Source organism: Accipiter gentilis, chromosome 1, assembly GCF_929443795.1.
Source record: "Accipiter gentilis chromosome 1, bAccGen1.1, whole genome shotgun sequence".
Taxonomy (NCBI): Eukaryota; Metazoa; Chordata; class Aves; order Accipitriformes; family Accipitridae; genus Astur; species Astur gentilis.
This window is the reverse complement of record NC_064880.1, coordinates 31,743,164-31,757,506: the sequence shown is the minus strand read 5'-3', so window position 1 is coordinate 31,757,506 and position 14,343 is coordinate 31,743,164. Positions and strand designations below refer to the sequence as shown.

Below are 14,343 nucleotides of genomic sequence, written 5' to 3'. Positions count from 1 at the left end.
AAATCAGTCAAGCAATCAGTCATCTCCTCTTTGATATGACTTTTTTATTTTAGGACTACATTTCCCCAAATCCTTCTTCCTCCCTTCTTCCCTCCCCCCACACCATCTGCCAATTGCAGTGCTTCAAACAGATGTAGTTTTCTGATTTTGCAAGGGAATCACGAAGTTTCCCAGGAAAAGGAAATGCCTTGTTACATACATTACTATTTTTGGTAATCACTCCAACTGAATTTCTGAATTGTTAAAAATAAAAGATAAAACAAACAACATGAATTAAGACAGAAATTTAGAATAATGAGCTACATGTAACAGGGTTAATTTTACTTATCAGCATGTTCATTGATTGTATTTAAATTCATAAATTAGAAAAAAAAAAATACACCACCACCCCTTTATCTGAAAAACAAGGTTTATCTGCTTAAGTTTTTGCAGGCACTGAGTGTTTTACTCAAGGTCACTGTAAGAGAAAAGTTATGGATTGCAGCTGCAGCAGCCATCTCCCTAATCAAGAACATAGAGCGCTGACACACAGTTAATTTACACAAGCCTACTAAGTTTTTGCAACTTTTGCATTTTCCCACTAAGACTACCTAGACAGGTAACTGCAATCATGTAAATAAGACAATTAACTGTAATTAGCTGTAATTAACATTTTCCCAGTGAATTTACATCCACTAGTATATGGTGTTAACTCTGCATGGCAGTAGCCTCAGACACAGGAAAACAGTTATTGAAACAGATTACCAAAAAGCAACTAATGTAACTCAGCATTTCCCATGGGCAGCTTACTGCTTCACCTCCAGATTACAGCTGGCGGACAGCTTCACAAACTCTTTGCCAAATCTGCAGAACAGCTACTCCAGAAACACGCCATGGCCATATACCAGCCCAGTAAGTATTAGATGCACTTGGCTGAAAGGGAAGGAAGAAACCCACTCTCGGAAGTCTTATGTTTCCCCCAATAAAAGAACAACCTTCCTGAAAAGTTGTTCTTCCCAAGTCTTGCATAAAGGTAGACAAACTAATAAACTCCTTTGGACTACCATACAGACACCAGTGGGCAACAACTGGACACTGAAACAAGGGTTGCAATTACAGTATCTGTCTTCCATAAATTTTACAGAAAAATCTGCAAAATAGACAAAGAAAACCATCCAAATGGTCTCAAGTATTCTTACTCTATCACTATAAGAAAAAAGGTGGCCAAGTTCTTTAATTTAATGTCCCTCCCCACCCCCTCAAATCAGTAAATAGGAAATGAAGCAGAAGCATTTCATGAAGCACTATTCTCCCTTTGGAACAAGACCCGTCTAGTTTGGTTCCTTTCCATCCCAACAGAAAAAGCAATCTCTCTAAAAATATAATCAAGTTATAAGAAGATGAATCACAAGATAATTATAAAAAGGAAGTTAACGAGTGGACAAATGGTAACTTGTTAATGAGAATATGTGAATTCTTGAGAACAAACCAAATACCAGGGCATGAAAAAAATCAAGTTTGCTTATTTTTAAGTGTACATATGTTCTAGTATTAATAATATGAGTAAAATGTTAGAGGTCACTACCAAATGGCTGAATGAGCAAAAGGTGGATAATGGTAGTAGTTCATTTTGGAGACACTGACAACTGTATTTTCTTGATTCTTTATAATTCAGTGGTCTAACTCACAAAGCAGAAGATGATGCAAGTACTCACTATCTACTGAAGAATTACATTAGCAAAGGAATTACCAGTTTCTTACACAATGATTTATAAAGTGCTGGAAATGTGGGGTAAGCAAAGTTGGACCATCATAACAGCATTACACTAAAATATCTCTGGAATTTCTAAAAATTATTAAATATTTTTCCAGTTTGAAAGTAACACCATTGTACTTGAGAGTCTCATGGAATTTGCCTATTTTGACACAAAATTGATCATAGGAATTGATCATCTGCTGGGAGTGGATCATAGAATTTAAAATTAGTGGTAGCTTAGATTCCAGTGATCTTTATAATTGTTACTCATAAAATAATAGCACAAATATATCTATGCAGATGAAAACTACTAATATTTATGCACACTAGCTTTTTAAGAAAAACCCATCTGAAATCAATTCTGACTAATCAACTGAGAGAAAGAATTCACAATTTACTCTTAAAGTGACAGATGGCAAATGTGTAATAACGTTTAGGTAATATTCTAAAAAACATAACTTCACAATTAAGACAAGATAGACCCATTTCAAAATGGTAAGAATCCCTCCCCCCCAACTCCAGAAAAATAATTTTGCGGAAAAACATGGATTTACAAAGAATAGAGGAAAAGCAAAACTGATATATAACCAGAAGCAAAACACTGCAATAACAAAAAGAAAAGCAAGAGCACACTAAGAAAACTATGGCCAAAGAGTCAAGGGCAAAAGACGGAAATTTATGTTGTGTAGATGTGGAATCATAACACGATATTCATCTTCTGTGAGATGGAAACAGTAAAATTGTTGATACTAATATAGAAAACACAGAACTGCTCAGCAAGTTGTTCTTGCCAAGCAGCAAAAGTAACATTAAACACAGTTAAAATGTGGATAATAAATAATAAGCTACAAAGTTTAGAAGATTGATGAGAATGCTAAACACAGTTCATCCCTGCCCCATGTCTGGCGGGGTTTAGTCACTGAATCAAATGCGTTAAGGACAAAAGAAATTCTGATCTTACTATTTAAAAGCCACTGCTAGCCAGAGATCATAGAAGTGTAGTGTGCAAGTGATTTTTTTAAAGATATGCTTTAGCAAACACAAGTTATTGTCTCTACATAGGAGAAACCAGATGAATTTTACTGTGGAAACCATGTGAACTTTACAAGACTTTTACCATAGCTTGTTACATATCCAGAAGCTTAACATACCATTAATAACTTCTGGATCCTGTTAAGCTAATAAATTATGAAGAACCCTGCTATCTGAAAAAAGAATTTCTTTTTACACTCAAGACTTCTTTTCTTCAGAATGAATAAAAATAATTTGAATCTAAAAAAGTTCTGGCAGACTGCTGAATTTTTAAGGATTATTTTAATTAAATTGTTAACCTACATAACTGGAAAATTTCAACTTAGTCTCCTATACTTAGTCCTTGGACAGCAAATATATTTGTCTGGAGACAGAACAAACTGCATTCTTCACACCAGAAAAATGAGTCACTTTTTGAATGCAAAACTCAGCTTGCCTCCTCCTATGAACATGGTAATATCAACATCATCAAGATCAGCACTCAGAAACAACCAATGCCGCCTACTGCCTAAAAGATCTTACTGTTCAGTTCCTGTTACTATACGGAACTAATAAAATCCATTTTAACATTTTAGTACTATCACAGAAAACAGCATCATCACAGAAAAACAACGACATCGCTTAATTCAAAGTCTTAGCAGCACATAAAAAGCTCTACTTAAGAAGTATGTTAGTTTTAGCAGAACATTCATTTTGTTAGAGGGTAAACACTAATTTACCACGTGTTTGCATGAAACTGCTATGGAGTCATAAAACACAGTCCAAAGACCTTCACTCCTATATTCATTTCTAGTAGATAATTTGTGCCTGATCAAAACCAGAACATTACAAAAGTAATTAAACTAAGATTAAGAAATCAGTAACTGACCAGAAGGGCTCCCAACTAATTGGAACAGAAGCACTATCAATATAACTTTAAAATTTAATATACTATAGTATTTGCTGGAAAGCCTCACAACACCTGCACAGGCAATTAAAGGAACACTTAACAGCTGAGAGAGGCACTGAAGTATTACTGACACCACTGCCAGGACACCACACCTCTGAAACGCAATTCTTACTTTGAACGTGCATGTTTACTGACACCTAATAAAGCCAAACATTCAAAATACAAGTTATAGCTCAGGGAAAACTGTCTAGTAGTGAACAGTTTCAGCTTTTCAAGCTGATTGCCTTTGCAATGCCTGGCAAAATGTGAAGTGCCCAGGCAAACATGAATAATCATTTGAAACAGTAGCACTGAAGTAGGGCTGAAGTATAAGGTACACTTCACAGTTTACTCTTAAAATCTCTTCTGTTAAAGTAGACATCTCATTACGGCGACCCACTCTTCCCTCTGTTTCCGAAAGCTACACAGTTAGTATTTTATTACGACTACGTGTTATATTTTAAGTGAATAAGTGACTATACCTGATTTAAGTCAATTCATGCTATCAAATCCTTTAATGAGCAAACAGAAATACCTTGCTTACCTTTTTTTTTTTTTTAAAACACACTCATTCTTCTCCAAAAAGTATTCAGAATGGTTGGCAATTGTTAAACAGGTTAATACTACAAGCGATTACACTCAATGTAGCCTTTTCTCTTACCAAACAGGTGGACAGGCAGGCTGTGCACACTTCTGCACTCAATCCTGTAGCTCTGCATGACTTAATCAAAAACCCCAAACAAGTCAGTTTACATAAAGGCATAGGTGCAACCTTGCTTCAGATCTACAGTACAGACAATTTCATATAGATAATTTCATCATAAATAAATCAGTTTTTTACCAGTCTCCCTATTCTCTACTTAATTCTCAATAAAACCAGTAAAAATTATTCTCTAGTTCTGTATTGTACTGCAGGGGCAAAGGCACTGAAGCTAGCTAGAAAGCAAGAAAGACAACATGGTACCTGTTTCAGTCAGGTCATGCTACCTACTCCAGAAGGAGAAACACTCCTTCACTTTCAGGTATTTCATTTTTAAATCCCAGTGAAAGAAACATCGGAAGGCAGAGAAAAGCATCCATTCACATTCGGTGCACCGATTCTACTTCAGTTCAAACATTCAGAGGAGAAGTTGAGAGACAATCCATGTCCTCCCTCTGTGGAAGTGGAGCTCCACTGTGACCTGGTTGTACTCCACCACCATCTCAGTTGAGATGGCATTGCTTTCTGACTGACAAAGAGACTGAAAGACTCCAAATAAATAGCATATGATCAGAAGAGGCAAAAATTACTCACAATACGACATAAGGGGGGGGGGGGGGCACCCCCCAAAAATCTTAGCTCCTGGAAGACTTTATATAAAGAAAGTGATTAAATTATCAACATCCATAAGCTTCACAGGTGCCTTAGTACCACCAATTTAAGCCTGGCAATCCAGAAGAATTAGGTATGTGTTTCATTTAGTATTCACCAAAACAAAAATCTTGACTTGACCAAATCTAAATAGCAAGCAAATTGTTAAGATGAACTTAAAAAGAAAAACAATGAACACAAAAATGGTCAACCTGGCTGTTTTCTAAAGGCCATAAGAAGAAACAACTACAAAGGAACCCTGCCATACCAGATCAACTTAATTACCTAACCTGCAGTAATACTGTCACTAGCAATGATCAATACCCCAGGTCTGAAAAGGAGGATCATCTCACTATACCGAGACACATCAGAGGGCGATGGAGGAAAATGATTGAGAAATAAATCTAAAGAGTTTGTATGTTGCCTTTTGGAATAATAATTTACTACACAATAAAAATATAAGAACCCTGAAAAAAAACCTCTGCTACACTGCACCTTCATGATCTCAAGATTACAAAATATGTACTCAGATAATAGAGGCACACTTCTTTTTATTGATGTCCTCTGAGTGTTCACCTTCTCTTTTATGTTAGAATGATATGAAAAGAGATAATTTATTTTTTCCATCTCTCAAAAGGTAAACTACAAACAAGTTTAAGCTACTGCCTGTTCACGTTTATCAGTCTAGGTTAAGTATTCGCAGGTGCTAATAACAGCAATCATCATCAAAAAGATGCTGAATCTTTCAGCAGCTTAACTGTTGAGCTAATGAACTTGCCTTCTATAAATTTGCTTGTCTTTGCTCAGTGTTTCTTCTGACTACATCTCCCATGAAACCCTCATGAGCCTCCTATTCGCTTCCTTTCCTCCCTCCTGTTCCCCACAGCTATTCCCAGAGCAAAACAGCACAGGCTGGACATGCATAGTGATCAGCTAACGTTAAGTCAAAAAAGAACAACTAAAACTAAAGCTGTAGTCCTGCTATCAGTGAGGGCACGAATCTGCAACTCTGACAGACGTGCTAATTTTCCCCAAACCAAGCAGTATTTTAAAAATACCTTTAAAAATATCTCTCTCTTCCCTGTCAAATCCAAGTGAAACTGCTAGGAAGTTAGAAATTGGAGGGACTGAAAAAGGAGTGAGGACAGACAGGTCATAACCCGTCATCCTCACTGTCACCTCACCTGACATCCATAACCTGACTGTTCTCTTACTTGTCTGTAGTTTTATAGCATCATCAAGTACATGAAACAGGGCAGCTAGTATGTCTTATAACTGCATACAGGGAATAATGCAGTTAGAAATACACTGAGATATTAATGTAAAGAGTCAAGCTGCTGCAGCAGTGATCCAGGATATAAAAAGAAATTCTTTTCTTTTTCTGTTCTGGTTTAGATTGCTGCTCTACAGCTCCAAACCCTCCCACTGGACTCTCATCCAAAGGCTCTTGAAATGCCAAATCAATCTACCATTGTAAAACTTACATATCAAATATTTCCTAAAAATCAAAACAGAAGACGTGTGATTAAAAAAAATAAAAGCCAAAGAAAGCTTGAGTTGAAAGCGCTTCTTTCCGGAGAGCTGAACAAAGGTTGTGGAATCAAAACGTAACAAGGACCAGAAAAGCATCAGAAATACTGGATATGGAACTTTCTAAACCCAGGTAAATCTATATGCACAATTAAATGAATTTAGGCTTAATAAACTTTTAACTTTTATGAAAATCGAATTTTCAAATTCAGTAATATTTTAAAGATTCTTTCCTCAAAAAAAAAAAAACAAACAACCAAAAACAAACCCCAAAATAACAAAATTTTCACGTGTGTGAAAATATGTACCCTCTTCCTCCAGTTAGTATCCCTGTTTTTAATATCTTATACTCTTAAGTTAACCAGCTGGAAATGCCATACTCTCAGATGCAGGCAGAACACAATAGGGTTACTTTTTGTGAAAAGTCACTGAAAACTACCATGGAAAGTTTAAGTTTGAGATAAAAGTATGAAGAAGAGTTGTTATGATGTTAAGTTGCAAAGGTTGTAATGTTGATGCAAGTGATAAACAGAGCTTCAAAGCAATTAAAATCTATGAGTTACAACAAACAAAACTGTCATTGCAAAAGAACCCAAACAAAGCATGATGGAAATACATTATTTGTGTCAAGAAAAAGAGCAGATGACTTCCCACATACAAGTCCATTCTGTTTAAATCTACTGTCAAATTAAATCTCTATTTTCCTAGATCAACCTACATCCATGTCACATACTTGTTTCTTAATGCCACTGAAGTGCTTGACCAGTGGCTGACAAACAATTGACCATTTATGCAGTCATCAATTCTCTAATTACTGAAGAAACTCCAGGGTCTGGGTGTCTTCCACCAGTTAGTGTATTTTGTATCCCTTTCTGTGTATGACATCATAGGTATAGAAGTTACAGTTCAAAAATCAGAGGACGTATGAAGCTGAAGCACTACTCTGCAAGATTTTGTTAAAAGAGTTCAGAAGAATATATGTTGACCTAGAAAAATGGTGCATCTCCTAGAAGTGGTAAGCTTTTACAGATATGCTGTTATACAGGCAATCTAATTCAAGTGTATCTTCATTTACTGCTTCATTAACTTCCCACAGTAAGCAGTTCTGTACTAAAAAGATTGAAGAGTATGCCAGCCTGAACAAGATTACTGTTTGTGTCCCAGCTATACATAAAACAGCTCTATTCTGATATGCAAGACAAATGGCAATATTATGAAGGACTTCCAGATTCTCTCAGGAGCAGCTGATACTCAGCTGGATAGGACCAAGACACAAGCTATGGAACTGCTTTCAGTTTCCTTTTTAAAGAAACAAGTTTAAACTTTTGCTCAGCTGTGACAAATATAAAAGTAAAGCCTTTGTGAAGGTTTCAGGTTTGTTTCTCTCTTTTTTTTTTTTTTAACTGATTTTAAATGAAAGTATTATTCACAAAAAGATGGGAACAGAGACTCCCATGCAACATAAACTGGATAACACTGCTAATTAAACAGACTTACGGAAGCAAACAGCAGCTGTACTATCTTTTCAGTTTACCTGAGCTACAGAATTTCTAAGGATTATAAATCATTGCACAAGTTAGTCATAGTGCTATTAAAGGTTTCGACGACAAAGTTTGACACAGTCAGAGGTAAAAACATCGCAAGAAGTCAATTTGGAAACACGCATTTGTTTTCCCAACAGAAAGTTTCAAAATTACAAATGTCAAACAGCACTCAAGTCTTTACATTTAAGTTAATTAAAGCCTCTCAAGGTAATCACATTTGAAAGCGAGTTTAAGCTCTACATTACAAAAGCAAAGTGAAATATAAAGGGATGACAGCACAGTTACCTGACATTATTTGCACTGTCTGTAATGCTGATTGTTTACACAGTTTATTCAGAAAGCTTCAAGACTAAGACAAATTCAGTTCCCTCGCAAATACCTTGGACAGCTGAGTGTGCTTTACATTCCTTACTGGCTTCATATGTGGCATGAGACTAAAAATAGCTCACGTACCATAACACAAACCCAGTCTGTGAAGTTCTGCTAATAACTGTACGGTATCACTCTCTTCACTGCTGTAGGAAGGAAAAGCAATTGAGACATAATGTTCCTTAACGTCTGCAGATATCAAACAGCAGCAGGACTTAAAGAGTCAGGTCACCCATGGCAAGCAAGAAATCTTCTCACACATCATTTATGACCAGCTTCTACAGAATCAGAACACTTACTTTAAAATGTCTCATCTATGCTTATTTTCACAGGCATAGGGCAACACAAAATAACAGAGTATTTGTATAATTATGTTCCATCTTTCCTGAAATTATCAGATCAACTTATGTTCTTAAGCCCTGCTACAGGATGTCAGCAATTATGGATCTCTGGCATGGGTCAGTTGCAGTGCTAACAGTATTAGCTACCTTATACATCCCCTGAGAGCTCCACAGTCTCCTTTTACTCAAAAGCCTTGCCAATTTTGCAACCGACTAGAAACTTCGAAACAGAGATATTAATCAAGTTCTCTTTGCTGCTGCAGCATAAATACTGGTTTTAGGGTGCCTGTGTGTAAGTTATATCCATTACCTACACACGTATCCAACTTCCCTTTTAGGTATATCAAGTACAATGGTCAGAGCTCCATCACTGCAGAACCTTGATGACCTGAGAACGTGCTTTTTCTTGTCCAAACACCTTCTGAATGTTTTGAATTCTCCAACTCTATCAGACACCTACTAAACAGCAACTGCAAAATACAGAGATGGTTTCTTCATAATCACTGGATAGGTGCAGAAGGAAAACAGCAAGAACGCCAAGGCCAGCATGGCCTCAGGAGCATCTAAGAAACGCAGGCCTTCTCCTCTAGTGGCTATGGATGTCTGGAATGGCAGTCACATTTTGGTCAAACTTACTCATCTAAATAAAGCTGAAAGAAGAAGCTACTAGGATACACTTCTTACTGTGGCACTGCTCTAAGCTGTGGTGGGACCAAGAATAATCTGCTACCACTCAGGATGTTTTTTTTTCCCCCTCTTCCAATTTAAGATGCACTAAAAATCTATGCATAAAGTCAAACAAGAGAGATTTCCTTCTGTGAGGTAGAAGTGGGATTTTTCTAAAAAGTTACTGAGATATTAAAGGTACATTACTAAAAAAGATTTTGAGGAGGTGCAAAAAAAGCTGGAATTCTTTATTTTATAGAGTACAAAAGCTGAAAACCATACACCAGGACTCATTCCGTACATTATTTTTAATGGCAAACTGCTAGCAGTTGCTGCTAATCATTCATTCCTTGGTTGCGTAATTGATAATCTGGTACAGGTTGGTTCCTCTGGCTTTCAGAGGAGCAGCTGTAATTGAACAGTGCTATTTACCAAAAACTGAGTTTTGCCTACACGAGAGCTTCCATCGCAGCTGGCACAGAGATTTCTACTAACGCTTTCAACTAAGTCTGGCATAGACATAACAGAGAAGGCAGGAAAAGCCTTCACTCCATGCCTCAGTAGTTTCGGCAATGATTAGTAAAACCCTGCCTACAGCAGGATACCAGCAGTCACTCAACGAACACACATTTACAGTAGACTCTACATAGCACTTTCCTCAGACAGTGCACAAATGCGAGGGGAAATGGACTGATGCCCCTCCGGCTCTCTCACAGCCCTCACCAGACTTGTTATGCAGTTTCCAATAGTGGCACTCTCCCCTTCAGTGCTCCAGGTCACCACTAAAGCAGCATCAACTACAAGAAAGCCATATAAAGTCAGCCTGTCTATGGAGGGACTATAAAAAAACCCACATGCAACAAAACTCATTTTTTTGCCACACCCAAAACATTTTTTGGGGTACAGCACTGGCGTGTGTTCAGCAAACTGGGAAATTACAGCTCTCCACTGTAGGAAGTACAGGAGTCAACAGATTTTTTTACATCCCTCTGATGAGTAAAAGTGAGTCCTGACTCTGTGCTAACAAAGCGTAAAAATTGTAGAAGAAGAGAAGTATGCTTGAGAAAGCCTGAACAGTTTCTCATTCCATCCTGGTCCGCACCTCCCAATTCTACTCTCAAACTTTAAGAGGGACTAGAATAACTGAAGTCTGCAACAAGACTATGGGTAACCACTGCCTGAGTTATGGAATGACTTATTTTGTGGGTGTTTTTGGTGAGGGAAGATCGGACACCTAAATCTTTTTAATTTGTTAGTGTCTTAACTTACACTACTCCTCATTACCCAGCCTGCCCTACGACTTCTACTTCTGCAAGTTTGTAACTCAAAAATACTCATGTTAACGCTCCTACAGCTTGTTCACCAAGTCAGTATAAAAAAAACCCCCAAACAACATATATATGGTTATTATTAGACAGAATTCTAAATTCTTAAATATCGGGAACCAGTCATTTGATATTTTGTCAACGTTAATTCTGAAAACGAGTCGGAAGTTGAATCTGAAGGTTTGCTATGGGGTTTTTGTTGTTTGGTTTGGTTTCTTTTTTTGAACTTTTGTAGAAAAAATGCTTCCTAATTCAACACCTCAATTTTAAACAAATGAAGGCAAGTATTACAGGTCACATGTTTATAACTATTGCTAAAAGTTTAGTGCTCCTGAAAATGCCCAGTACATAAACTCTCACGTTTCACTATACTATCTTATGAAGCTGCTGTGATTCAGAAATCACTTGTGACTAATTCATAAATTTTCTGAACAAGATAGAAGTTGTAACTTCTCTCTTATTCAGTTTTGAATAAAATCCATGAACTTACATTTTTCAAAGCTTTGAAAAATGTATTACCTGGGTATTTTTGACTATAGAACAATAAAAAAAAAATAAAATTCAAACGTACTTACCTTGATAGGAGCTGTTGAGAACTTGACTTTTCGGTCTGGCTCAGGATCTTCCTCTTCAGAAAGTCCAGGAAACTCCTCGTATTCACTGTCATACATATACTTCTCCTCCTCTCCCTCGAAAATTTCTTTGCCTTCAGGCCCTTGGTTTTCTGGCTCTGTATCCCTGTCATCATCAAAAGCTGCATTCTCTATTCCAAAAGCACTGAAATTCTCGCTCTGCTTTTCCACCACTTGCTCCTCTTCTTCAGTATCCCCTTCCTGCTCTAGAACATCCTGGACTCGTGTAACTGGACCACCTCTCCCAGCCACTCCATCTCTTTCTTCTTCCCCATTGGTCTTGCTGCCTTCTGTAAACTCTTCTACCACTTCCAAGGAGTAGTCATTCCTCTTCCCTTCCTGTACATGACATCTGAACAGCTGATCCTCTTGAATAATGTGATCTTTCTCCAAACCTTCTTTTTCATGCCCTGAGGTTTCACCTGGTGCAACCAGCTCTGCGCAAGTCCCCTCCGTGGGGGAAACCTGGGACAGAACACTATCTGATCTCTGCTGAGCCTCCTGACCAGGTGTACTCCCCATATCCCACAGGCTTCTCTCAAGTACCAGTTGCTCTCTTTTGCCTTTTTGAAGCGCCTCGCTCATCTCATCTCTGAGGATCACAGGCACTTTGGTGGACGCAGCCTTCTCAGGACATCCTTCAGCAACAACAGATGAATCCAAACTCGGGTGGCCTCTCAAAGGGTCCCGATTTGGAGGACTATCATTTTTGGAAATTTCTTTGGATTCTTCAGTATCACTGTCACCCAGAAAGCTTTCCAGCCTCCTAGAAATGGGCCCTGCATTCAGGAAGGAGGATTTGGAACCACTGTTGGGATATTGCTGTTTCAACTCCTCATTACCTTGATTTTCAGATTTCTCCGGGGCAACTGGAAGACTCGTTTCTGTATTAAAACTGAAGTGGTCCACCACGTTGCCGGAATCAGAAGCTGAACTGCGTCTCCTCTTATCCTCACTTCTTTCACATTTGCTGGGGGAGTATCTGTCCACTGAGCTCCGCTGTTTTATATTTCTCTCAAATAGCTTCCTGGTCTCTGAAAATTTTTCTGCCAGGGCAACTTTGTCCAAGTCCGCCTCATCGTTGCTACGGATGACCTTGTCGGCAGCAGAAGGCACAGACAATGAATCCACAGGACTGCCGGAGGGGCTGGTACTTGTATTAAGATGATTATTTTTTTGGACAATGAGGAAAGATGGGCTACCTGGAGAAGGCCCGTAGTCTGCTGCCACGGCCCGGCTGATTAATTTGCTCTCAGCAGGTGGACTGCTTTCACAAGAGGGCGTGGAAGAAGAGCCTCCCATTTGCAGAAACATATTTTTGATCTTGTGTACTCTATTGCCATAAGTGGCAGCTCTGCCTCGACTGTGTGGGTCATTTCCACCTCCATTGGAAGAGGTGCTCAGCTTCTGATGCAAGCCTGTTTTGTTGGAAGCGTTTTCAGGATTGTTTACGCCATCAAAAGAACATTTGATAGCATGAAAATCGGATTTATAGGCATTTCGGTGTGGAGAAGCACTTCTCAAAGTCCTTTCCCCTTTGCCTTCGGTTTTCATCATTGTCAGAGAGAAAACTCCTTTGACTCCTGAAGAAGAACGGGAAGGACAACTCCCAGGCACAAAGCTTCCACCCTCCAACACCAGGCAGGATAGGTCCCACAGAAGACCCGAAAAGCAGCCTTTCACTTGGCCAGCCTCCCCGCTGGCATTGAAATGGAGCGCAGGGGAGCAGACGTAGAGAGAAAGAAATCACAGCGTGTAAATGGCCACATTGGGTATTATCCCCAGTGCGGATCGCGGTATCCGGAAAGCCATCTGCGGAGAGACAGAGAGTTTTCATTAACTCGGGGCCTCCCTCGCCGGCGTGTGACACGAATCCGAAACTCGGGGTGGGAAACGCCGCCCGACACCTCCCCGCGGGATAAAGCCCATTGTGTCCGCCGGGACGCGCGGACCCAGCTGCTCCCAGCCGCCCGCCCGGCCACCGACCCGGCGGCTCCGGCGGGGGATGCGGCGGCGGAGGCGGCAGGCGGCGGCCCACCCCCCCCGCCCGGCCGCCCGCCCGCCCGTCCCCCCGCGCCGCTCCCGGCTGCCCGCCCCTCCCGCCAACGGCCGTCCCGGGCCGGACCGAGCCGGGTGGCGGGGGAGGGGGGCAGCGCCCGGCCCTTCCTGCCGCCCGGGGGAGGCTGGGCCCGGCCCGGGCCGGACCCCGCCGCACGCACCGCGGCTCGGCGGGCCGGAGGGGCCCGGGCGCCCTCGCGCTGCCCGGGGCGGGGCGAGCGGCCGCAAGTTTCGGCCCCAAGTTGGGGCTTCCCCGCGGCGGCGCCTCTGCGCCGCGGGGCGCGCCGCGGAGCCGCCCCGGTACCTCGCCCCAAACTTTCCGAGGCAGCCTACCTGGGGGCGGGGGTGCCGCCGAGCTCCTTCCCCTCAGCGCTCCCGGCCGCCCAGCGGCCGCGCACACCACGCCATCATTATCCGCTGCCGCCAGCCGCCCTCCTTCCGTCCTTCCCTCCCTTCCTCCCTCCCTCCCTCTCTCACCCCCCCCCGCCGCCGCCGCCGCCGCCGCCCCGCGCTCCTCACTCCACCTTCCCCCCGCCCCTGCGGCGGCGCTCCAAACGGCCGCCCGCCCCGCTCGCTGAGCCCTCACGCCGCTCGGCGCCCTCCTCCGCGCTGTGTCTCGGGCCCGCCCGCCCGCGCGCGCTGCCTCGCTCGCACACAAAGAGAGGGAGCGGCGGGCGCGCCCTTGTTCCTCTCCGCGTGAGGGAAGAGAGGGGCCGGCGAGCGCGCCTGGCTCGAGGGACGCGCCTCCCGCGCCGGGATATACCACGCCATAGCGGGATACGGGTTTCGGGTGATACCATGTCGGGGAGGCGAGCGGGCCGGCGGCCGTGAG

The 14,343-nt window shown here is 41.4% G+C and overlaps 1 protein-coding gene across 5 annotated transcripts in view; it reads right to left on the bottom strand.

The window, feature by feature from the left end:
• Nucleotides 1–13,955, bottom strand: part of LOC126043517 (neurabin-1-like) — a 44,031-nt gene extending 30,076 nt beyond the window's left edge. For 2 of the 5 annotated variants that reach the window (XM_049812056.1, XM_049812067.1), the window contains exon 1: nucleotides 11,397–13,434. In XM_049812056.1, the coding sequence (XP_049668013.1) occupies nucleotides 11,397–13,010 (1,614 nt within the window). In that variant the 5' untranslated portion in view covers nucleotides 13,011–13,434. Of the gene's footprint in view, nucleotides 1–11,396; nucleotides 13,437–13,844 lie in introns of those variants that run through there. The other 3 variants (XM_049812037.1, XM_049812076.1, XM_049812047.1) reach the window with 3 other exon arrangements.
• Between the last annotated feature and the right edge of the window lie 388 nt (nucleotides 13,956–14,343).